Source organism: Aquila chrysaetos, chromosome 1 (assembly GCF_900496995.4).
Source record: "Aquila chrysaetos chrysaetos chromosome 1, bAquChr1.4, whole genome shotgun sequence".
NCBI lineage: Eukaryota > Metazoa > Chordata > Aves > Accipitriformes > Accipitridae > Aquila > Aquila chrysaetos.
The window spans coordinates 14,691,574-14,714,425 of record NC_044004.1 but is presented as its reverse complement, the minus strand read 5'-3'; the positions used below and the strand labels follow the sequence as shown (position 1 = coordinate 14,714,425).

The 22,852-nt window shown below is 42.9% G+C and overlaps 1 protein-coding gene across 1 annotated transcript in view; it reads left to right on the top strand.

The window, feature by feature from the left end:
• Positions 1 to 22,852, top strand: part of SLC2A9 (solute carrier family 2 member 9) — a 138,759-nt gene that overhangs the window by 19,450 nt on the left and 96,457 nt on the right. The window contains exons 3-6 of the mRNA XM_030023672.2: positions 625 to 710; positions 6,580 to 6,678; positions 12,965 to 13,125; positions 20,513 to 20,637. Coding sequence (XP_029879532.1) covers positions 648 to 710; positions 6,580 to 6,678; positions 12,965 to 13,125; positions 20,513 to 20,637 — 448 coding nt within the window. The 5' untranslated portion in view covers positions 625 to 647. The remainder of the gene's footprint in view (positions 1 to 624; positions 711 to 6,579; positions 6,679 to 12,964; positions 13,126 to 20,512; positions 20,638 to 22,852) is intronic.

Genomic DNA, 22,852 nt, shown 5'->3' with positions numbered 1-22,852 from the left:
ATCAGTTTAGTTTCTTAATAAATGATGATTAAAATGTCCTTTAACATTATTAAAGCATATACAGTGATGTTCAGGCAAGAATTTTCTTGACAAAGCAGTAAACGAATGGACCCCTCCTTTGTAAATGCATTCAGGCAATGCCCCAGTTAATATAAGGTCTAATAATCACTAGAATCACACCACCAATTAATCCAAATGTCTTGGCTGCAACCCAGCCATAGTAATGTAGTTCCACCTGACTATCTAAACTCCTTTTGTAGTTGCAGTGGGTCTGATGCTCCCATTCTAATAGAGACAGCGTGTCCGCTGAAGGGCCTGACACCGTAGCTTTTTCCCCTTCATGCTTTAGTTGTGCTAAGAGCTACTATGCCTGCTCCAAAGAGCATGCCGCCCTCTGAGTAGACTACTTAAACACAGCTAGCATGTATGTTTCTGTTGTTTTTAACTGCATTCAGTTTGGTGCTGCTATGCCTTCCTGAACAAGGATCTGACTTTTGAAGGGAGCAGCTATACTTCTTATAGGCTTTTTCAAGTCCTTCCTGGGTTGTATTTATGATTTTATTAAAAAAAAAAAAATCTGCATCAGCTGAACAGTAACACAACTTTCCCTCTTTTCTTCCCTAGCTATTACCTAACGAGGTAACAGAATGGAGAACAAACAGCAAAGCAATGGTGAGATGAAAGAAAATAAGGCAGTGAAGAAAAAAACGGTGAGTGAATTCCCCAAATCTTCTGTCAACACATTTGTTTGCTATTTGGGGACTGGAGGCAGAAAATAACTATTTGGAACCTATATGAACACTTGCAGGCACAGGCTTAGTGTCCTAAACATAGGAAGGCTGCTGTTGCCTTTCTGCCTTTGGTACCTGGACTGCTAAAGGGCTTAGTGTGAGGCTGCACCACAGGCCTCTCATTTTTTCCTGTGTTTCTCCTTACATGTATGTCTGGTTTTGAACTAGCCAAAAAATGGTTTAGGCAAACCATTCTGGGATTACTTGACTTTAGGACAGGTTAAAGCCTCCCTTTTATGGGAAGGACTCTGTCATTGAGGACAGTGGTAACAATTTGGAGGACAGTTTCTGTGCCTTCAAAAGGAAATTTTGGGAGGGTGTATTCTGTGGAAAAAGGCTTTGATTTTTGTCTCTGACGCCTTTCTTATACAAAACCCGCAAAGCTGTGTATTCTTCCCCTTTTTCTTCTTCCGCTCTGACATGTAAGACGAGAGCAAAATGATGCTTCTTTCCATGGGAACATGGAGATTTGAGCAAGGGGAAGCTGCCAGGATGAAAATTTGTGGGGTACAGAGAGTAGCATGCGTTTAGTTTCTCTGTAACTTACTAACGGCAATTGTAAAAGGTCAAAAAATGTGAGTGTATTAAGGTGAGAAATTATGTACATATTAATCACATGCAGCCATATTATTTGTATTTGAGTATGAACTGGACTACTTGCACTGTGCTATTTAAAATGAAACTAAACAAAACACAGGTGTCTGATTCATCTCAAATGCACGCCATGTATTTTAGAGGGTTGATTCTCCTAACTTGACTCTTTTACTGCTTATGACCATTCAAAGAGATTATAAATGATGTCTGGATCATCTATCTATGCTGATGTTTCTCAATACATACGATAATTTTACATGTTAATGAGTAGCGTCCGGCTTTCTATTCAAATGCTGCTCAGCTTGATCTGAGCCAATGACACTTCAAAGTTGCTGCATCATAAACTGCTTTCAAACCTGCAGTGCTTTATGGCATTACTTATTGTGTCTTTTGGGAGCTCAAAGCTAGTTGTGAGGTATGTAGCATGTCAGAAATGGAAACAGCACAGATTTACACCAATGTGAACTGCAGTCATCTGGGAATAGTTCCCAGATGCACTTAATGCTCATCCACTGCCAACTAGAAGGTGTAGTTTAACTCTTAGGAGTGCAAAATCCCCGTGTTTGCAAATAGGTACCTTCAAAAATAGTAGCGGAAAGCTTTCGTCTTCCCCAGGTAGCACGCCTAATCGCCATCTGTTACGCAGCGGTAGTGTGGCGTGTCAGATCTAAACCTCCCAGGGCCGTGGGATCATCCCTGTGCGGTGTGGTTAACATCTTAATTGGCTACGCGTCTTGCGGTATCTTCGCTTTCCAGCCTCGGCAACACGGGAAGACTCTTCCCCTCCTCGTTCTAGCCTCTCGCTCACAGAAGGGCAGCCCAGGTTTCCAGGCGGCACCCGCGGCACGGCGTGGTCCCCCAGCCCCTGTGCCGCTCCAGGGGTGGGGGGCCCGCGAAGAACACCCGCTCGTGACATTTCCCTGCCCTGCCTGCGCTGCTGAGGGAAGAGGCCTGCCGGGAAAGCACACGCACGTTTGCCCAAGTTAAGCGCAAGCACTCCGATAAATGGGCTCGGGCTCTTCCATCCTTTGAGCGCCGCCTGCAGCCCCCACCCCCCCGCCCCCGGGCCGGCGCGCTCCGGCCGCTGACTCTCCCCTGCCCTCCCCTCCCGGGAGCCAGCCACGTCCTCCCCTGGCCGGCGCTGCTAAACCGGCCCAGGGCCGCCCGGGCACCCCCGAGCGCCGGGCGCGGCGGCCCCCTCCCGCCCCCCGCCGCCGCCTCCCGCGGCCCGCGCCCCCGCTGCGCCCCGCGCGCTGCCCGGCGGGGATGCGCGGCCGCCGCGCGCTTGCGGCAGCGGCATGGACCGGGCGGCGGGGCCCGAGGCGGCCACGCTGGTGGCGGGGGGAGAGGGGGACGGCCGCCGCCGCCGCGGGGGCGGGAGCGTAAGTAGCGCGGGGCGGCGACTCCCCGAGGGTATGTTGTTTTGGGAGCGACCGTCGGTGTGGAAGCGGTGGGCAGTCGGCCGGGCGGGGAGCTCGGCCTAGGCTGCCCGCGCCCCGGGGGCGGTTAGGCGGAGAAGAAGGGGGCGATTTCGGTCCTTTCCCAGCGCGGGGAGGGCAGGGAGGGACAGCGAGGCTGGTGCGCGGCGGCTGTGGGAGCCGGAGTAACTCCCCGCCGCTCCCCCGGGAGCGCGGCGGGGCTCAGGTTGCAGAGCGGCGGCGGCGCCGAGCCCTTCCCCGCTCGGAAAGTTGTTGGTGCCGGTGCAGGAGAGGCCGGCGGCGGGCGGGCGCGGGGGCAGAGCTAAAAATACCGCGGCCGGTGAGCCGGGACCCAGAGGACGGGCGGAGGGCAGCGGCGGGAGCAGAAGGAGGCGAGGGCGCGTCCTGCTTCACCGCTTCTCCCCCAGACCGCCCGTATCGGCAGGTCCTCGGGGGGAGAGGAGCGGAGGTTTCTCCTCTTCTCCCTCCCGCAGCCCCGAGGGCCAGGGCAGCCCCGAGGGCCGCCGTGTCAGCGGGCGCACCTGCCGGGAGCGCCCGGCTTGCGGCGGAGCTTGACGGGCACGGCCGCGCTCTGAGCTGGAGGTGGGCTGCTTGGTGCTTTCCTACGACTGGGTGTCGTTCAGGGTAGCGGGTAAGGTGCTCCAAAGTCCGCCTTCCCACTATCAGTAGAAAGTCTTAGCAAGAGCCGTTTGAGCATATGAAAACTTCCTTACGCACGCGTGCAATGTTTACCACTTAGGATTGTGCTTAATGTGCATCTGCGAAGGGGGTTATAACTAACTGACCAAAGTACAGTTTTCTAAACTCTGTTTTGAAAACTGAAATGCAAACTGTTGTGCACTTTAAAAAAAAAAAAAAGAGACAATTTAAGACCTATAGTGGCCAACACAAATGCTACACTGTGTGGTGAACAAGGACGGGAGCTGGGAAAAGCGTTGTTCAGAGCACAGTGCCCTGGGACCCGTGATAAGACCAAAAACGTGGACTTTCACAAGTAAGGAGTTCTCAGGTATCTGGAGGTCTTTGCTGTGAACTGATGTGCAACTTTCCTGACTGAACGCTTACTGCTGTGGTGACGTTCACACCTACCTGCCCTTGAGCTGACCGCAGCGACGCAAGAGCACATGCATGGCGGGGAAGTCAAGGAACACCTAGGAGGGAGGCGTGGTCACCTTCTTGTTTCCCAGTCACTGTAAAACACCTTGGGTTTTTTTTTTTTTTTCCCCCTTTCCTGTTCTTAATGTTGCCACAGCGTTAATATTTTTTTTGAGCAACAGTTCGATTTTTTTTTTTTTTTTTTTTTTTTTTTGCATTCTTGCTTCATTGTGCTTTCATCTTTTATCTGGCATTGCTGAAGCCTGAGCAAATATTTAAAATGGTGTGTGAGGAGACAGGTCATGGGGAAGTTGAAGTTTGTGTTCTAAGAACTGTAAAACTCTGAATCGAGTAAGTCTGAGGTTTTCTGCAGCAGGCTGTATACTTGAGAAATTCTTGGTATTGAAGTAGGCTCGAAACCCAGCTATTTGCAACACTTGAAAATGAAGTGCATGTGGGGTTTTCCAGCTTGGCAGTACTTCCATGATTTGTCCTGCATTATCTTCCACTTAGCCTTTTGGGCATATAATTTGCCTGTGCTGAAAGGTTTAAGCATTCACTGGAGTTTTTAATGAGCACTAGGCTATATGATCCGAATCATTTTGTTTGCAGGATTTTTCTGATGGGTCTAACGTTGTTAGAGTAGAGCCCTTTCGCAATGTTGCATCAAGGTTACCACATAGCACTTGTGAACTTGCGCTTATCATTTGTGAACCCTTTGGGAGCAGCCTGGTAGACCTCCAGGAATATTCTCCTCAGCATCGTTGGTTCAGAGGAGTAGTGATTTCTCCTAAGTGTAGGAACACACTTGTGCGTAGTAGAGAAATAATGGGCACCTAATATGAGGTGTTATCACCAGAAGCTAAATAAAGCCTTATGTCAAAATTTCTACTCTTTGCTACCAAAGTAATGGTGCAAAGCTCTGTGTGTGTGTGGCAGGTTCATTTTAAGAAGCTGGCTAATAACAAGAAATTGTATTTGGCTTATGTAATGAACTCAGTGGGATCTATTTCTTACAGAGGCTTTTTTCCTCCTGTACACTTCCTCCTGACCTGACCGAAAACAGGCTGGTTAATGAACTGTGTAATCTCTTAAAAAGTTCTCACATCATGTGGAAGAAGTTAAAAACACTCAGCTGTCCCACAGGGCACGCTTTGAGCCCTCAGGAGTGACAGTTACGGAGCGTGGCATAGCCCACATGTGCTGGGTTGTACGCTGCGGTCCCTGCCCTGGCGCCCGAGTATCTCACCCCTTCTTCACGGATCATAGTGAGTCTGCGATGATGGTGTGGAACATGAGCTCTGGCACATGCTAACAACCACGGGGCGTTCGCTTGCCGTGCTGTGCCTGTGAGGCTGGGGGAGCTCGGTACAGTCCATCATCACTGCTGCTATGCCATGTGCTAGCTACACAGACCTAGTTCGTGCTCTAAATCTTCATTTTCCAAGGCGAATATACAGCTTTGTGCAGTTGACGGAATGTGTAGACTCATTAACCTGTCGTGTCTGCTCTAAGTGATATAACTGAAGCTGAGTTTTTTAGGCCTGCTTAAGCAGGTCTTTCTCCTTTTGAAAGGATTGAGGCTTCCTTTTGAAGTGATGAGGCTGGGCATAAAATGACAGTGAGCTGTGCCTGAAATTCTAGATTCTTAGCAGAGGTTTGTTTGTTGGGTTTTTTTAAAATTCAAAACACATTAAAAAGCCATCTACTTCAACGTATTCAGAGGTCAAGAAAGATGAGTTGTTTTCCATGATCTACAAAATGACATTCACAACTGACCAGCCACCAAAGCACTAATATCTCTTGGGAATGGCAATGGTCACTTCTGCCTCTCTCTGTAATCCAGCAGGAGAACTGAGTGGCAGAAAGAGTAATACTGGGGAAGGTGGAAAGGACCCTGAAATGCAAAATCTCTCAAATCAAAGCAATCTTACCTTTTATTCAACAGCTGATGTGGAAGAAGAAATTGTTAGCAGAGGCGGGCTAAAAACAGGATGAGGGGGATGGAGGGAGCAGACCTGAGAAGGGAAAGGTACAGGTGTGTCGCTGGGGAAAAATGGCAAATAGTGTCTCCACTGTAGAGTGTGTGCGTGTGGCAGCAATTACGATTGGAGACTTGCATTTGGGTTACAAAACCTAGTTTGTAGGCATCGTTTTAATTTTTTTGGTCACAATTTCACTAATCCTGGTACTCATGGGAGTGGGGGGTGCACCATCTCACAGGTTTTCACCGAAGTCAGGTCTACCCACAGACCTGTTGCATCAAATATATGCTTCTCCTTGCTTCATTGTGTTACTGGTATGTTGCCAACAGTTTCTTTTGCTGAGAATATGCTTCTCCGGCATTTTGCTTTTTGGTGTGGGTGCTGCTGGGATGCTTGCAGCAAAAATCTGTGAGGTTGAAAGAAGTTAAAATGTTCATTTGTGTTGAAAGAAGCTCAAATGTTCACTTATGCCTTGGTAAATGTTAACTGAGATGCTGTCACTTCAAATTTACTGTTCCTTGGATCGCAGCAAGGGGAAGTGTTTCAGGCCATTATTCTGCAGCAAGGACATCTGCCTGCAGGAGCTCTGCAAGATAGCATAAGGAGTGTCTAAAACCTGATGTATGTTAATTTAAAGTATACTAACAATGGCTGCATCTTTTCTTTGTTTTTCAGAATTGGTCTGGGAGTCTTATTGTAGCCTCTTTAACTGGTGCTTTTGGGTCGTCTTTTCTTTATGGTTACAATCTCTCGGTGGTGAACGCTCCTGCAGCGGTAAGTGACTGACAAAACTGGAATTTAGTATCAGTAGAGGGCAGCCTTGGCCAGCTCTTGTGCGCTCCTCAACATCCTGCCTTTATAATCCTCCTGATGTAGTAGAAGACGTTAGATCTCATATGATAACTGAAAGCTTCTTTCTGCTGTCCATGAGGTTTTCACATAAGTTCAGTAGCTGTCAGGAAACTAAACGCCGCTGTTGAGGTGAGTGGGTGCACATGGTTTGCTTCTCGCCCAGACTAATGCTAAACCTTCTTGCACACTTTTTCATGATAAGGTATTTTTAGTAGTCTGTCTTTCCAGCTAGTGAATATTTGGTAGCCTTATGCACATGTTCAGCAACTTCTGTCCGCATCATTCAGTTCTGGAGGGTTGCACAACATTTCATTTCCACAGTACTGATATTATAAATAATGCCTCTGGCTTCCTCTTGAATAATGGGCCTCCTCTTCTGCATTTCGTGGTGATGCCTTGTTTGATTCAGAATTCAAAACTGCTGTGTTGGCCATCTGTTGGCTGCAACATATGGAATAGATTTGATGAATAGAGTACTGTGAAATCAGTGTGCAATGTTTGGGCGATTTCATTAAAATACGAGTTATCACAAATGGAAATCTGAACATTTTGTTTTTATACTGGCGTACTAGAGATCCTCTTAATTCAGTCAAGCACAGCAGTAAGCAATTCAGTGGGTTTGCAAGCAATGCTATTTTGAAAAAGTAGCTAGTACATTCTGGGAACTTACTGTGGAAATTCCATTTCAAAATAGTTCCTTTCCAAAGCTAAGCTCCTTCTTTTACGGAAATCTCTTATTAAAATGCGTGGCTAGGTTTCCACCTAAACAGGTCGATCACATTAAAAATGGATGCAATATTTATGTAAATAATGAAAGAATTTTTTTTTTTAACTTATGTTTCATATGTGCCAGCTCATCAAACTGCAGGAGAATACCCCTGCAGTTCTTACCAGTGAACTTTACTGCAGGTTATCTTGTAAGGTAGAGTCAGTCCAACTTCCTTTTTGTTGCAAGGGGGGAATAAACTGTACCAGCTCTGCTCAGAGCGGAGAGCGCTTCCCACTCAGTCCCCTACTTTTCCGTGGGGAAGAGCAGTGGCCCATCGCAGGTGTGCTTCCCCCTGCACACAGCGCTTGACCACACAAGAAACCCAGAATGAGAAGTCTCCATGGGCTTGTTCAAAGAGTTACCAGAATTTATTAAAAACGTATGGGAGCATTTGGCAGTAGGAAAACAATTGCTTTAATTGAATACAAGTTGAAGCTGTCTTTTTCTGAGCTGAATTTCTACAATTCATTTCACGGACCGATTGTGGGCAAGGTCTGTAGAACAATGATGTGCTTTGTGCTCTGTGCGGGAAGCGAAGTCTCTGTTACTGCCACGCAGCGCTTGCCTGCTTCCTGCGGGCGGCTGCAGCTCTGCATTCCTTTTAGAGCTGAAACAGGGAAAATGAGACTATTGCAAAAATGTATAGCCTGCTGTGTCAGCCAGTTCAAGAGTTGTCACTGTGCATGAATGACCTTCATAACTATGGGTAAGGTCTTCTTTCTTCTTTAAAGACCAGCTCATCTCTTCCCTTGATATAAGGCATTTACAGTTACAGAGAAAAGGAAAATATTTCCCTTATATTTAAAATATATCCCTTATATTTATGTATATAAAAAAAAATATATATCCCTTATATTCCCCTTGTATTTCCCACCCTAGCACTACTACCTTAATGAACTGAGGCAGCAGAATACTAGATACCGCTATCAGTCAGCTACTGTTCCTTGTAGGCTTTGGTTAGCGGCTAAAATTTTTGTATACAGGTTTATGCCATTAGCGTTGTTCAGACAACTGATTAAAATCCCAAAGGAGCCTTTCCATAGAATTCAATGGATTAAAATCCAGTGGATTTGTTGGATCAGATTTGTTTTGTTTCATGTGCAAGTCCTCAAAACCTGTATGTGTTAGTAGCTTCCCATTTATTGGCAATGGGCATCCAGACACAGGTGATGTATATGCCAGCACATTTATCTGTTACTATTGAGTGTGGTAGTTTGTACTTTCTTTTCGTGAATATTTGCAGTTACCTGATGTCTCCTTGTAAATAACAAAGCTACGCTGAGAAAATTAGTTGTAACAGAAGGGGAGAATAATTTGCATGCTATTTTTAGCCATTGTCATTAGCAAGAAATGCTAATAGTGTTCTAAAAATGTTTTCTCTTAGTATTCATTACTATCAGAAATGAACTTCAAATAAATAAGAAGATATCTGAATCTAAATGTAATCTGGGTATTGGTGTTAAAGAGGCAAGATGTATTACTTGATTGAATGGCAGGTTCATTTGGAAGTTTACTGTAAGATTCTTCTAAATGGACCAAGCACAAATTGACTTTTTTTTTCTTTCTGTGTTTTTTTTCTGTCTGTTTGTATAGAAACATGTAAGATAGGATGGGAGAAACATCCCTGTCCTCCTTTTAATTCAGGGCACAAGAGGCCTACTAGAAACTTGACAGGAAGACAGTATGTGATACGTTCTACCTCCACCTTTCTTGGGTGCTGTGCAGGTGGAGAGGTGGTGTTTCAAACTAAATAAAGTCCTCAAGTTGAATAGTCTGTGTGTCCAAGGCTGGAATACTTAAAATTTGAAATTCCTAGTTTGAACAGGGAGAATGTGGTGGTAGGCTTATACTGCTGAGTCCTGCCCCAGGATAATTTAGTACTTATGATATGCTGGAGGAAATATGAGAAGAAACTGGAGAAAAGTGCCAAGATTAAACTTCATGATACTGTAGAGCTTGTCAGGGAGCAGTGACACAGAATGGGTGAGAGCATTACACAAGCGTGCTGTGCCCTTCTGCAGTAGTGACCACCTGGTACTGTGTCCTTGCCAGACCATCAGACACCATGGTGGCATCGGAGCTTTGCTGTTTTTTGAAATGGGAACAGCATAAAAATGAGGAAGCTTGACTAAAAAGAAAGTACATAGGCAATGTCTCTGCAGGCGATACAGAGACTATGTAAAAATGTCATACTGGAGCTATGACATCTTTACCTTTTTAAAAGACGAAGAAACTTTGGTATAATAAACATCAGGGAAGGGAAGTTGTTAGAAGGCATCCTTCAAAAACCTGCAGCTGTGCTCATGTGAGGAAAGCAGGAAAAGAATATAAACTCTGGCATATTGAAGGCTGAAAAAGTGAGCTGGTCCTGGCGTTTGGGTACTTTCAGCAGGCACAAAAAATGTCCAGACAGAGGGCTTTGGGATATAAGGCTGATAGATGAAGCTGAAAAAGGATGTTCAGAGAATACAAGGACAAGAAACCTGAATTAATGTTTTGAATTGGAAAAGTCTGGGGAAGTCCCACGTTGTAACCTTCTTTATAGGGGATGTATTGGAGAAGCTGAAATGTCAGTAGAGGTGTGGAATAAAATTAGTGACAATTTTGTGTCAGGTTGCCAAAATACCTTAGCATTTGTTCAAGACTGAAAAAAACCCTCAAAATACAGGCTTCGTATGACAGTTCAGCTTCTTTTTAAATAGCCTCAGTAACAGAGAGACTGAGAGGTTTAATGCGACTTTAAGAGAAAAGTAGTTTTTAGGGGGAAAACTTGGAACATAATGTTAAGAATTAGTTATTTGTACCTGAAAAACTAGCAGAAACTGTAGTAGAAAAGTAAGAATTTGGGGAAAAGCTGGCATGGCTTTTGCAAAGGAGAACTGTGGCTCAGGTATCTGTCAGAGTTCTTCAGAGATTCAAGAGGCACTTGGACTTTCAAAAGATAGCCTGGAAGGGCCCTTACGGAAGGCTCTTAAGGAAATTGAACTGCCATGGGAGAAAAGTGTAGGTCTTGGGATAGCTGAAGAGTTATAAGACCGGTCTCAGGTTTTCATTTCTTAAGAGAACCAGCTTGTCGTGCAGGTGGATTCGTGTCAGGGTCTTAGGTGTCTGATTTCGTGTTTGATACATCTTCCATTACTGAAAAGAAATTGCATACCTTGTTTAGCAGCCTGAACTTCATCCACAAAGCAAAGGGGAGAAGCTATAACGTACTTATGAAAGTGATTTGGGATTTTTGGTTTTAACAGTGTCAGACAACTAGGTCTTTTTGACTGATACTGTGGGCTTTTTTTTCCCCATCAGTATCACACCGAAAGCTGTCAGGTTTTGCCTCCCTCCTCTAACAGTTATTTGTCTTGACTGTGAATTCTTTGGGAGAAGAATGTTAACTTTCATTGCTTGGCTTAGTAGGTCCTTGATTTTGTGTGACTGCCACATGTGGTAGTGTCATAAATACAATGCAAAAGTGGACACAGCCTCCCTTCTTCCCTCAATCCATGAAAGCTAATTGTTCTCAATTCACTCTATCTTTTTTCTAGTGTTATGCTAAAGAATTTGTAGAATCACTTACTTTTACAATACTGGTCTTTTGGAAAAAAAATAGACTAGTGAAAGGCATTTAATTTTGAGCCAATCTGAGATCTGCATTCTGGGGCTGAAATACAAAATAGAGATGGTAGATGTTGTTTCATGGTAAGTGCAGTGTAGGGTTTTGCCAACAGGATTCCTACTTCTATAACTTTTAAAGCATCCTTAAAAATTTTCCAGGGAATTTCCTAAGTTACATGTGAACTCCCACACACAGCCCGCCAAACCTATCAACATACGGCTTTTGGTGCTGTGTCCTGTAGGACAAACCAAACTCTTCTCTTGATGTCAGTCATGTTGCTGTCTGGCAGGAGTTGGTTGTAACTCCTTTCCTCTTCGTTACCTTTGCGTTTCTGCCAATTCACCAACTTCTTCAAGACATTTTTGCCTCTACCTGCTATTGGAGCCTCCCTTTCCTCCCTTCCCAAGTTATTGGCACTATAGATCCATTAAAAAGCAGTAAAACTATTTGCTCTTAACATAAGACTCTGAGTAATGATCATTGACTAATGGTAGTTAGCATTTAAGAATTTGCGCATGTTGTTTTTTTAAAAGTCATGGCAAATGCTAGGTAGTGCAGTTTTCCATGGCTCGTTATCGTGGTTTAGGCCCAGCCAGCAACTAAGCACCATACAGCCGCTCACTCACTCTCCCCCTCAATGGGGTGGGGGAGAGAATTGGAAGAGTAAAAGTGAGAAAACTTGTGGGCTGAGATAAAGGCAGTTTAATAGGTAAAGCAAAACAAGGAATTCATTCACCACTTCCCATTTGCAGGCAGGTGTTCAGCCATCTCCAGGAAACCAGGGGTCCATCACATGTAATGGTGACTTGGGAAGACATATGCCATCACTCTGAATGTGTCCCCCCCCCTTCCTCCTTCTTCCCCCAGCTTTTTGTGCTGAGCATGATGTCCTATGGTCTGGAATATCCCTCTGGTCAGTTGGGGTCAGCTGTCCTGGCTGTGTCCCCTCCCAACTCCTTGTGCACCCCCAGCCTGCTCACTGGTGGGGAGGTGTGAGAAGCAGAAGAGGCCTTGGCTCTGTGTGTGAGCACTGCTCAGCAATAACAAAAACATCTCAGCATTATCAACACTGTTTCCAGCACAAATCCAAAACATAGCCCTATAGTAGCTGCTGTGAAGAAAGTTAACTCTATCCCAGCCAAAACCAGCACACTTGTCTAAAAAACTGTTACACTAGGTTGTGATAGGTCACCTGCCCGAGGTTAAGAGTGTGTACATGAGCAGTGAGTGGAGCTCAGCTGGTGTGCAGTACCTTGCCAAGTGCCCGTGGTGTGATTTTGTGGAGTCTCCCTCCTTAGAGATATTTAAAAACCTCCAGGCATGGTCCTGGGCAAGTGGCTCTAGGTGGCCCTACTTGAGCAGGGGGGGTTGGACAAGATGGCCTCCAGAGGTCTTTCCAGCATCACCCATTCTGTGATTCTGTGTCTGAGCCCTTAGCCCCAGTTCAGGCTGAAATGTTTATATATGTGTACACAGTAAGGCTAGAACAAACAGTTGTTAGTGGTATACCGATAACCTAAATGGTTACATCCTTGTTTTATAGGAGTTTCTCTTTTATAAGCCTCTTCTACATTCATGTCTACTTGTGGTTTTTTTCCCCACCTTATTTATGACCAGCATGTAGTTAAATGTATATATGCTTTGGCTGGTTCAGTTAGTCTGTATTGCAGTTGCATCTAGAAGTGAGGCCCCATTTTTTGGAGGAGGGAGATAGAAGAGCAAGGGTGATTTCTGCAAGCAAGCTACTGGGTTTTTTTTATTCTGTTTCTCTCAGTTGTGTTTTTTAAAGTGTAATATTTTACATGTATTGTTATTGTATTTTCTTTCAGTATATCAAGAAGTTTTACAATGAAACTTGGGAAAGAAGATACGGCTTCTCGGTGGATGAAAGCACACTGACTCTCCTCTGGTCCATAACTGTTTCTATTTTTGCCATTGGTGGCCTTGTGGGTGCCATTATTGTTACCCCAATTGTGAAGTTCTTCGGACGGTAAGTGTGTTGGAAAACTTGTATTTTCTAAAGCAGTTTCTCACTTAGTCTCTCTAGAAGGCTTTACTTCTATTTTTTTTAAAAACACTTGTCCTAGTTTCAGCTGGGATAGAGTTAACTGTCTTCCTAGTAGCTGGTACAGTGCTATGTTTTGAGTTCAGTATGTGAAGAATGTTGATAACACGGATGTTTTCAGTTGCTGCTAGTAGTGTTTAGACTAATGTCAAGGATTTTTCAGCTTCTCGTGCCCAGCCAGCGAGAAAGCTGGAGGGGCACAAGAAGTTGGCACAGGACACAGCCAGGCCACCTGACCCAAACTGGCCAACAGGGTATTCCATACCATGTGACGTCACATCTAGTTTAGGAACTGGGAAGTGGCGGCGGGGAATTGCCGCTCGGGGACTAGCTGGGTGCCGGTTGGCGGGTGGTGAGCAATTGCACTGCGCATCATTTGTACATTCCAATCCTTTCATTATTGCTGTTGTCATTTTATTAGTGTTATCATTATCATTATTAGTTTCTTCTTTTCTGTTCTATTAAACTGTTCTTATCTCAACCCGTGGGTTTTGCTTCTTTTTCCCGATTTTCTCCCCCATCCCACTGGGTGGGGGGGGAGTGAGTGAGTGGCTGCGTGGTGCTTAGTTGCTGGCTGGGGTTAAACCACGACAACACTCTTCACCAGAATGCAAATTTAAACATCTTCAAATTATGAAAGCTCATTTCTAAGAGTTCTGAATTTCCAAGAGTAAAATTAGTACCTTTCTCTCTGGCCTTACTGTGCATTATTTGAGTCACAGAAGCCATTTGCTCTGAATGGGCAGTGGGCTGAGATGTCACGTTGAATTGTCAAGAGTGCAAAAGGAAAATACCATAAAATAGGGAAGATTTTACAAAGGATTGGCAGATTCTTTTTTCATGAGTCTGCTGGGTATCTTACTGTACACAAGTAAAGCTATCAACATGTCTCATTTGCTTCTCAACAACATTTGTTGTCATGCAGTAATAAAAACTTGCTCTTATTTTTTCTTTCTTATGTCAACTTAAAATACAGTTTGAAGAACTAAACTATGGTGAAGTTTGTGTTTGGTCTTCCCCAAGCTTGGGGATGCCTTCCCTGCTCTATGCAATGCAGTATTTGACCAAGTCTTGACCATAAAGAATATGAGTATTTTAAGAATGTTTCTGCTGGTGTGCATTTGCATTTTTGCTGCAGGTACTAACTAGATATTTCTGTCAAATTTTTGTTTCATACAGTCTTCCAAAGAGAATTTTAAAAGTAATTTGTAATTTACCTATATTTAGAAGGGCATGAAATAAAAGCCATTACAGCATTCATCTTAGCTGCTCATTTGGCTTTTCCTTAATTATAAATTCTATATAATTTTAAATTTTTGCTCAGTTAAATCACTGGAGAAGGTCATCATGGAGGCTTAAATATAAGCGTCCACCTCCACTGTTCTTACTTTTCTGTTCTACATTTTGACTATTTCCTTCACTTTAGATTGTACTCTCCTAGGACCATTTGTCATTGACCCAACCCTTCTACATCCCATTTTTCACCTTAAAGAGTATGTTTTCAGGTTCTTCCATTTCATGCTTACAGCAAGTCAATATTCTCTGCTCTGTAAGTCTGTTATCCTTCCTTCATTAATTTATTCTGTCCATTCACTTCACCATTTGATTTTTCAATTCTTAAATGTTTTTCATAGTCACATTATTTTTTTTTAGGTTTCCAATTTCTTCTGCCAAATCATCAATTTGGCTTTTAAACACTTCTTAAAATATGAAACTATGCCTGACTCAGACTGATTAATTCCCAGAATTGTCACTGCGTCTTCTTTACTTTATAAAAAAGTGAAGTAAAAAATGGGTTCACAGAAGGCTTGAATTTTTAGTGAAGTGTAGAACAGCTTTGTATGCAAGTTTATTTAAGTGGTGGCTGATCTCAGTCATATATATACACCACTTTGATGGGAGCAGATCATATTTCCAGGGCAGAGATTTAAAGCTTGCAGACTCTGCCCCTGTTTATTATGTTTATCCCTGTTAAACCATGAAAACAGCTCTCTTACAGATATGGTGTACGAGTACTTGATTAGAGGTGGGAAGGGATTGCGTCTCAGTGACACTGGATATAGGCTGCTCATCGGAGTATGGTTTTTGAGTTTGCTGTTCCAACTGCAGCATGTTCGTCTGGTCTAGGAAACCAGACTGACATATCGGTGTGGTAATTGAGAAGCACATTATGAAATGTTGACAGAACAATAAAATACTTCACTGTTAAACTGTTCAAATGTAGGTTGGAGGGTTGTATGTATGATGAAGCTGAGCTCCATTTACACTGACACAGAATAATGAACTAAGGGGGATCAAAAGCATTAGTCAGAAATAATGTATGACTTTAAAAAGAGAACTCTTGAGTCATATCACTCTAAGATTAATAACATGATTTCCAAATTACTGGATTCCTAGGCCCTACTTGCTTTAAGAGAGATGTAGAGTAAGTTTTTCAAAGAGAGCCTTCATCCACATAAGCATAAATTCCATGTTCAGATGTGGCTTTGACACTTCATAATTTAAATTCTCTTCTTCTACCAAAGAGCGGCTGCTGTTGCATATCCTGAACACCCAGATTGGGCGATATGGTCGGTGGATTGCTTAGGCCACTGCTAGGGAGGCAGTTGCAAGAGAGGGACAAGGCCGTCCCTCAAGCACAGTGAATCATTTTGAGTATGAAGCGATTAAGGGAATTTATCTGGATTATCTTAGTAATGCTACCACTTTGTTATTCTGAAGTCATCTACTGTAGTTGAAATGGTGATCCAGTATTCAATCTGTTACTGGCTTTTATTTAAACACCTAGTTTAAAGAGCACACAGCTTGTTATTTAAACACCTAGTTTCCTTACTATACTTTTTGTATAAGGTATCGTATTTGCTCCCAAGTGGAGCTTCTAGAGTCTTTCTTATTACTGAATTTTGAGACAACAGTACGTTTTTGATGAAACTTTAATTATATCATTTTCCTAGTTGCAAGTTTTAGGCAAAAAGATTATTAATTCAAATCTGTAACTAAAGTTATTGCAGCCATGGAGGGCACGTAGTCACTAGGATTCTGTTCTGGCCTCTGGAACTATCCAATATCATGAGAGTAAATGAAAACCTTGAAATCAGAAGAGATTAATCATATGTGGGTTTGCAAAAAGCCAAAGACAATTCTGAGGAAGAGATTCTCAAGTGTTTTTAATATCCAAAATACCTATAAAAGAAAAAGGCAGAAAAAATCCTTAAACCTTAGCTCTACCTGTGTCTAGCTGATGGGTGAACTGCCTGTCTCGGCTGGGATGCTTATGGGAGCTGATTTCTACTGAGCAAATGGCTCTTCTGACTACTTCAGGTTGAGTACAGGATTGGAAGTTACATTCCTGCAGCAGTATGGATAGTCAGTCTTAGAGAGAACCGTTTTTTGCACTAAGTTGCAAAACTTCCTGTTTGGCTTAGGATGCAGCTGTGACAAATGCTCTGTGCTCAATCAGAAGTTTTTGAAAGCATCTTCCTTTTGGAATTCATAAATGCTTTATTTCTTTTGGCTGGAGAAAATTCTGAATTATTTGAATGGAAGGTATAAAAATCTTCATATCTAAATGAATGCTAGTCTAGTATTTTTAGTGCAGTAGCTGCAGCAGAACCGTGTGGGGCTCTGGACTGGAACTTGAGTCCAGGTTCCCTTTCCAAGGTCTGGCACTGTTAGCTTTAGGTTGAGTCCACTTCGCTGTCTATTCCTCTGTTACCCACTTAAAGAAGTAGGGATATTGGTGTGCTCTATAACCTTCAGAAAGACTGAAAAATGAAATGTGCTCTGTGAGAACTAGGTGTGATATTTATACTTCGATAGATTTCATGTACCACTTGGACAGTTGCTTGATCAGTGTGTGATTTAGAATGCGAGAGAAATGATTAGGCTGACCAGCACATCAGTGTGTGTCTTTTCTTATGGTGGCTTAGTGTTGAAGTTTGCATGTTTACACTTTGTAAGTGTGGTGAGCACAGTTATCTGGCAAGATTGGTTGGACTTTCCAAAGGGAAAGTGTCTGCTGCGGTGCTTTATGAAGTGTGGTATCTTTATATCACTCACATTAGAGCTATACAAGCAGTGGTTTGTTGGGTTTTTTTGATTCGTTTCTTTTTCCTGTGCCTTGCTGCTAAGGTAATCTATTTTTGGCCTACGTCACCAGGAAAGGATAGGGTTTTTTATGATTGTAGCAATTTTGAGTATAACATGACCTGACTGGAAGTAAACTCAGACAGCACGGGGAGTTTGGAGGGTTTTGCTGTATTTTTTTCTTTGGAGCTATGATGAGAAGTTGTTCTCACTGTTTATGTTTGTGGTGGCTTGGCCCCAGCTGGCAGCCAAGCACCCACCCAGCTGCTCGTCACTCCCCACCCCTCAAGTGGGACAGGGGGACCGGGGAGAAATAGGAACAGGAGTGAGAAGACTCATGGGTCAAACTAAAGAAAGGGAAAACACCAGTTAGTCACAGGCAAAACAGGCTCAACTTGGGGAATTTAACTTAATTTATTGCCAGTTAGCATAAATATTTAATTACTGCTCAGGTACTAGGAAACAAGGCGAACATTAGGACACCTTTCCTCCCACTTTCCCAGGCTGAACATCACTCCAGGCTCCTCTCCTCCCTCTTGGTACCGTGGCAGGTCACACTCAGTCCCTTTAGTGAGAGAATGGGCAGTGCAGGGGGTTGGGGTCAGTGCATAGCAGCTTCTCTCCGCTGCTCCTTGCTTCTCACTCTTCTTCTATGCTCCAGCGTGGGTCCTTCATGGGCCACAGTCCCTCTGAGGATGTACCTGCTCAGTCCTGGAGCACCTTCTCCTCCACTGACCTTGTTACTCCCTCATTCCATCTCCTCACAGAAGCCACCCTTGCAGCCCCTTCACTTCCAAAAACTTGCCACAGCCAGCCAGCACAGTGTTTTCATTACCAAAAATTTACATGCTTTATATAGTAATACTCTAAACAGCACATTACTTTCTTGTTTTCATTTTTTTCAATGCAGCAAAGACAAAATCCTTTGGTTTTATCTTGGTTAGTTAGGCTGCGCTTTTCTGTTCATTGCTGCATAGCGTGAGGGGCTGCTTATTTAATTTAAAGAAGAGGAAAGTAATATCTTCAGATGAATGTATAGCACTTGTTTGACCTGAATGAACGTTTTGTTTCCGCTTTTGGCATTATTTATACCACTTCAGCCCTCTCAAATTATATCTATTTGAAAAATCTGTTTCAAAGGTAAAATCATCACTCTTGACAGCTCTGTTGTATAAACATATACTTTAAATGAGCTGTATCTTATTTTTTGATCTTCAAACCATGTTATTCATTCAGTGTTCAAAAATCACTAGAAGACAGGAAAAGTAATTAAAAATACAAGTATTAAAAATATCTCCTATCAAAAATGTATTGATCTGTTGTGAGAAGTTGGATAACTTGTTCAATGGGTGGGAGATTACCAGTTGGTACTGATGTGTTGAACTTGAGAAGAATGAGGACTGCTGGGTCGGTTTGTTACCTGCTTTGGAAAATAAAAGGGTAGACAGCCTTCCTGGTCATTCCTTTTCTTTTTCATGGAAATTACAATATATAGAGATTGAAAATCCACTGAGAATACTTACAAATTTAATACCACTTCAGGTTTTTAATAAAATTGTTGTGTTCTCAGCCTGTGTCATTTACTGTCAAAGTTAATGGATTCCTCATAATTTACATCATCAGTGATGTTTATCTCCAGGTAAATTTGTTTTCAGTTCAGTTGTTTCTCTCATATGTTGTTGTGAGCGGGATTGGAGGCTTCACTATTGAGCCGTACCTCTAGAGCCAAACCAAGACTGTGCTTAATTATGTGACTGCAAAACCTGGTAAAGACAAAGCTCCGTTGCTTTACCATGTATAGCTAAGTGAGGTGACTCACAGATGGAGAGCATAGGTTACGATCATTCTCTTGCCACATAATTGCGAAAATTATGGTGTTTTGTCTTGTGTTAGATCATATGCTATGCAAAGCAGCTATCTTGTTGTGATGTGCTCTAAAAGGGCACCACATCGCCAGCAGATATCTCTGGGACTTTGCCTGGGAATCGTAAGAAATTTTTCAGTCACTCTCAACGCTGAACCTGGTGATAATGGCTTCTCCAGCCATTCACCTGCAGGCTGTAATTTAGCAAAAAGCCACTTAAATCCATATTTGTGGAGAGATGTGTATAAGGCAGCAGTGATTCTCTATGAGTTCTGGGTGGGTTTTCTACTTAATCTGTCAATAGAGAATCGTTGCATCAGAGCTATTGATCTGTATCTTTAACCACTCTTCTTCCATGTGTTCAGGAAGTGAGACCTTGGCTGTCAGTGTTTGAATCTGACTGTCAAAGGCCCGTGAAATCCTCGATATCATTTCTTTTGTAAAGTATTTCCTTCTGCAGAAGTTGTGAGACTTACGAGTCACTTTTGAATTAATGAGTCCCTCAAACTTGAGCATAAAGTTCTGAAAGATGAAAACTGTAAGAAATATAGCTGTTGATATAGTACAAATGAGAAATTGAGTCGTTTTCAAATTTTTAAAATATATTTTTGTGATTTTTGTCTGTATTTTTTAACAAAGTAATAATTTTCCGTAAACAGTATTTATTTTCTTTGAAAGAAATATTTTTTCATGTTCTATTTGACTGCTATAGAATGAAATAATTTAAAAATTGGGAAAAAAAAGATGTAAATCTATGTTTTGATTAATTTCAACAATTTTTGGAAAAGGGTTGATTTTTATCACTCATGTGAGCCCAAGTGTTTTTTCTGACTCTATAGGTAATAAGTAATTTTGCTCAATGTATGTTTTTAATATCATGGATTTAAGGATGAATTATAATTACATAAACATGTGAGTGTTGGGAAGTTCTCAAAATGTCAGAAACTGTATGTAGCATAAAAATGCCTGTAGTTATATCACCTTATTGCTATTTGAAGTATGTTTTCTGGTTCCTACATACATATGTTTACGCAGAATATGCTTGTTTATATTTATATACAGTCTCAGGCATGGCACTTGGGTTCTTAGAATGTGTAGGATGCCTAATTGCCATGCCTTTGAAGTACAGCTTTTTAGTTAACTATGACATGTTTTGTTTTAAAGCTCTGGTATAGGTTTGGAACTGTATGCATTTGGGTATAGTACTGTATTTTGGAACTCTACACAGAGTGTAGAGTTTGTTTGTTAGGCACTCTTTGTTTTTATTTATGGATATTTAAGAATAATAGCCTAGTGCTTTGAATATGACTAGATTTAACTGTTGTGATGCTGGTATCTACATAAAATGTCTCTTCCTTTTAGGAAACGTACATTGCTGCTCAATAATCTGTTTGCAGTGACAGCTGCATTGTTGATGTCCCTTTCCTTGTTGGCGGGGTCATTTGAAATGCTCATACTGGGCCGCATTATAATGGGTGTTGATGCAGGTAAGCTTTTATCATGCTGTACACACCCGAAATGCTTGCGCCATGCATAATCTTTCTCATCTCCCCCAGTTAGATCTTTCTTTACATTAAAGAGGCGTTTCAGGGACTAGCCACACTGATTTCACTGGGACAAAACAGCAGACTAAGGGTTGGAGGATCTGATGTTTGGAGAAGACACTGGAATGGATGCTAGCCGCTGCTGTCCACCCTGGTTGTTCCTCCCCCTTTCCTCCTCCAGCCCCAGTAGAGCGTATCTGTCTTCATGCCATGAAAATCCTTTGGCTGGGAGGGTGTCGTCTATTTGTTAAAGCTGCTTGCTGCTTTGTGTTTAGAAGTTGTTGGATCCCATGCTAATACCAGTAGGATTAAGTGGAAGGTTTGGTACATCATCATTTGCCCCTAGCAAGATGGTATTCCTGGTTTAAAAGTAAATCATGGAGGCACTGCTGCACCAGAATAGTCTTGCAGCTAGCAGTGAGGTTCTCAGCAACTTCACAGATTGCTAGATGGTGAAAACTATTTACCTAATGTGGAGACAGACTTGATGAATTAAGATGGTTTTACACGCTCAGTGTAATTTTGTGACTGTAAACAATGGGAAGTGCTTTGACTTTTGCATCACTAAGCCCCCTTTCTGGCAAGCTTTGGCTATGTTGTTAGTAAGCACAAACTGTGGTTGTTTGAAAGTGGATGTGTCCATCACTTGCAATGTGGAAGTTCATGCGTAATTTTAGTGCTGACTGCTAATTTTTGTCTCAGATTACCGCCAAATGACCAAAATTCTGGAGCTGTGTAAATACTGTCAGTGTACTAACTAATACAGACTGGACAGACCAGAGAGTGGTGTTTAATTCAAAATTTACTCAGGCTAAGTTAAGGTGAAACAACACCAAACGATCAGTTAAAGATTTTATTCATGATAGAAGCAAACTGAACTGGAGAGCTGTGGTAGTAGGTGACAGGGTTTCTCACAACAGGAATTGGCATAGGACTACTTCTGTAAACCGTGTAACCCAGGGTAACCATATACATCGATTCAGGGAACAAGGAGATCCCTCCTGTTGAGTCACGAGGTTCAGAGCAGACCCCATTGCTTTCTAGACTCTTCCTCAGAGGAGGGCCCAGGGGCAGCTGGATCTACCCTTAGTCTCAGACTTGGCCAATGGTTTATATCTTGAAATGGATGAGGTGTGGAAAAGGAAAAGGAAAGCGAGAAAAAAACAGAGAGGGAAAAAGGAAGAGAGAAAGATTTCACCGGTCCTGGGTCTACAGTTGGTTCAGTCAGCCGAGGTGTCCAGTCAGCCGAGGGGTCCAGTCCCGGTGGGCTTGCGCACCCGGGGCTTCAGTTGGTGTCCTTTTATCATCCTTGCCCCTCCTTTGGGCGGGCACCCAAACTCGTCAGGCTAATGAACAGTTTGTGAGCCTTTGGGTTTGGGGGTCTTTTGTGGAGTAACTTCTCCTTCCCTGCAGACACGGCCATTGTTTGATCTTTGTATCAGAACAGCTTATCGGAACAGGGAGCTGCGCACCCTCCAGCCCGCCCTCCCCCTCCTGTTGCTGATGTCTGAGCCGATGGGCTTTTCACCTGGGTTCCTTGCTGTGCAGGGTTTGTCTTTAAGCAGAACTTGCCCCACACAATGTTTGAGACATTAACTCTTTCAGTCTCTCACGACTAATCAGGGTCATGCATTTGTTTTCTCCAGGCTTTGAGCAGCTTTCTCACCCTTATTTTATGCCTGCTATTAAGAGTTCACTGCAGCTGTAAGCCTGTATTGAGAGGAACATCTGCTAATACCGTTTACAGTAAAAATACTTCATCTGACAGTGTCTGCTCGCTCTGCCTGACACATTGGGTTTTTTTTCCTTTACCTGCACCAGTGCTAACATGATTTTGCTTGCTTTGGGATGAGCAAATGTAAAACGTAAAATCCATGCTCCTGGTGATTCTCATCTCTGAGTAACCTTTGGTGCTTCTCATCAAATAGCAGCCAATGCACATCACTGTAGATCTGTAACAGATAATCAATCCCATGGTTATTAAATGGTGCAAGAGTAATTAGACATGCAGAGAAGATCATTCATATTATCTGTGGATAGATATGATTCTGTTCTTTGCATGTTTTTATGCCACTCTTGTGAGCAGATTAGCACTTGGACTCCTTTCAATAGATGTTTGTTTCGTACCTGGCATAATGAAAAGGCCATTTGACTTAAT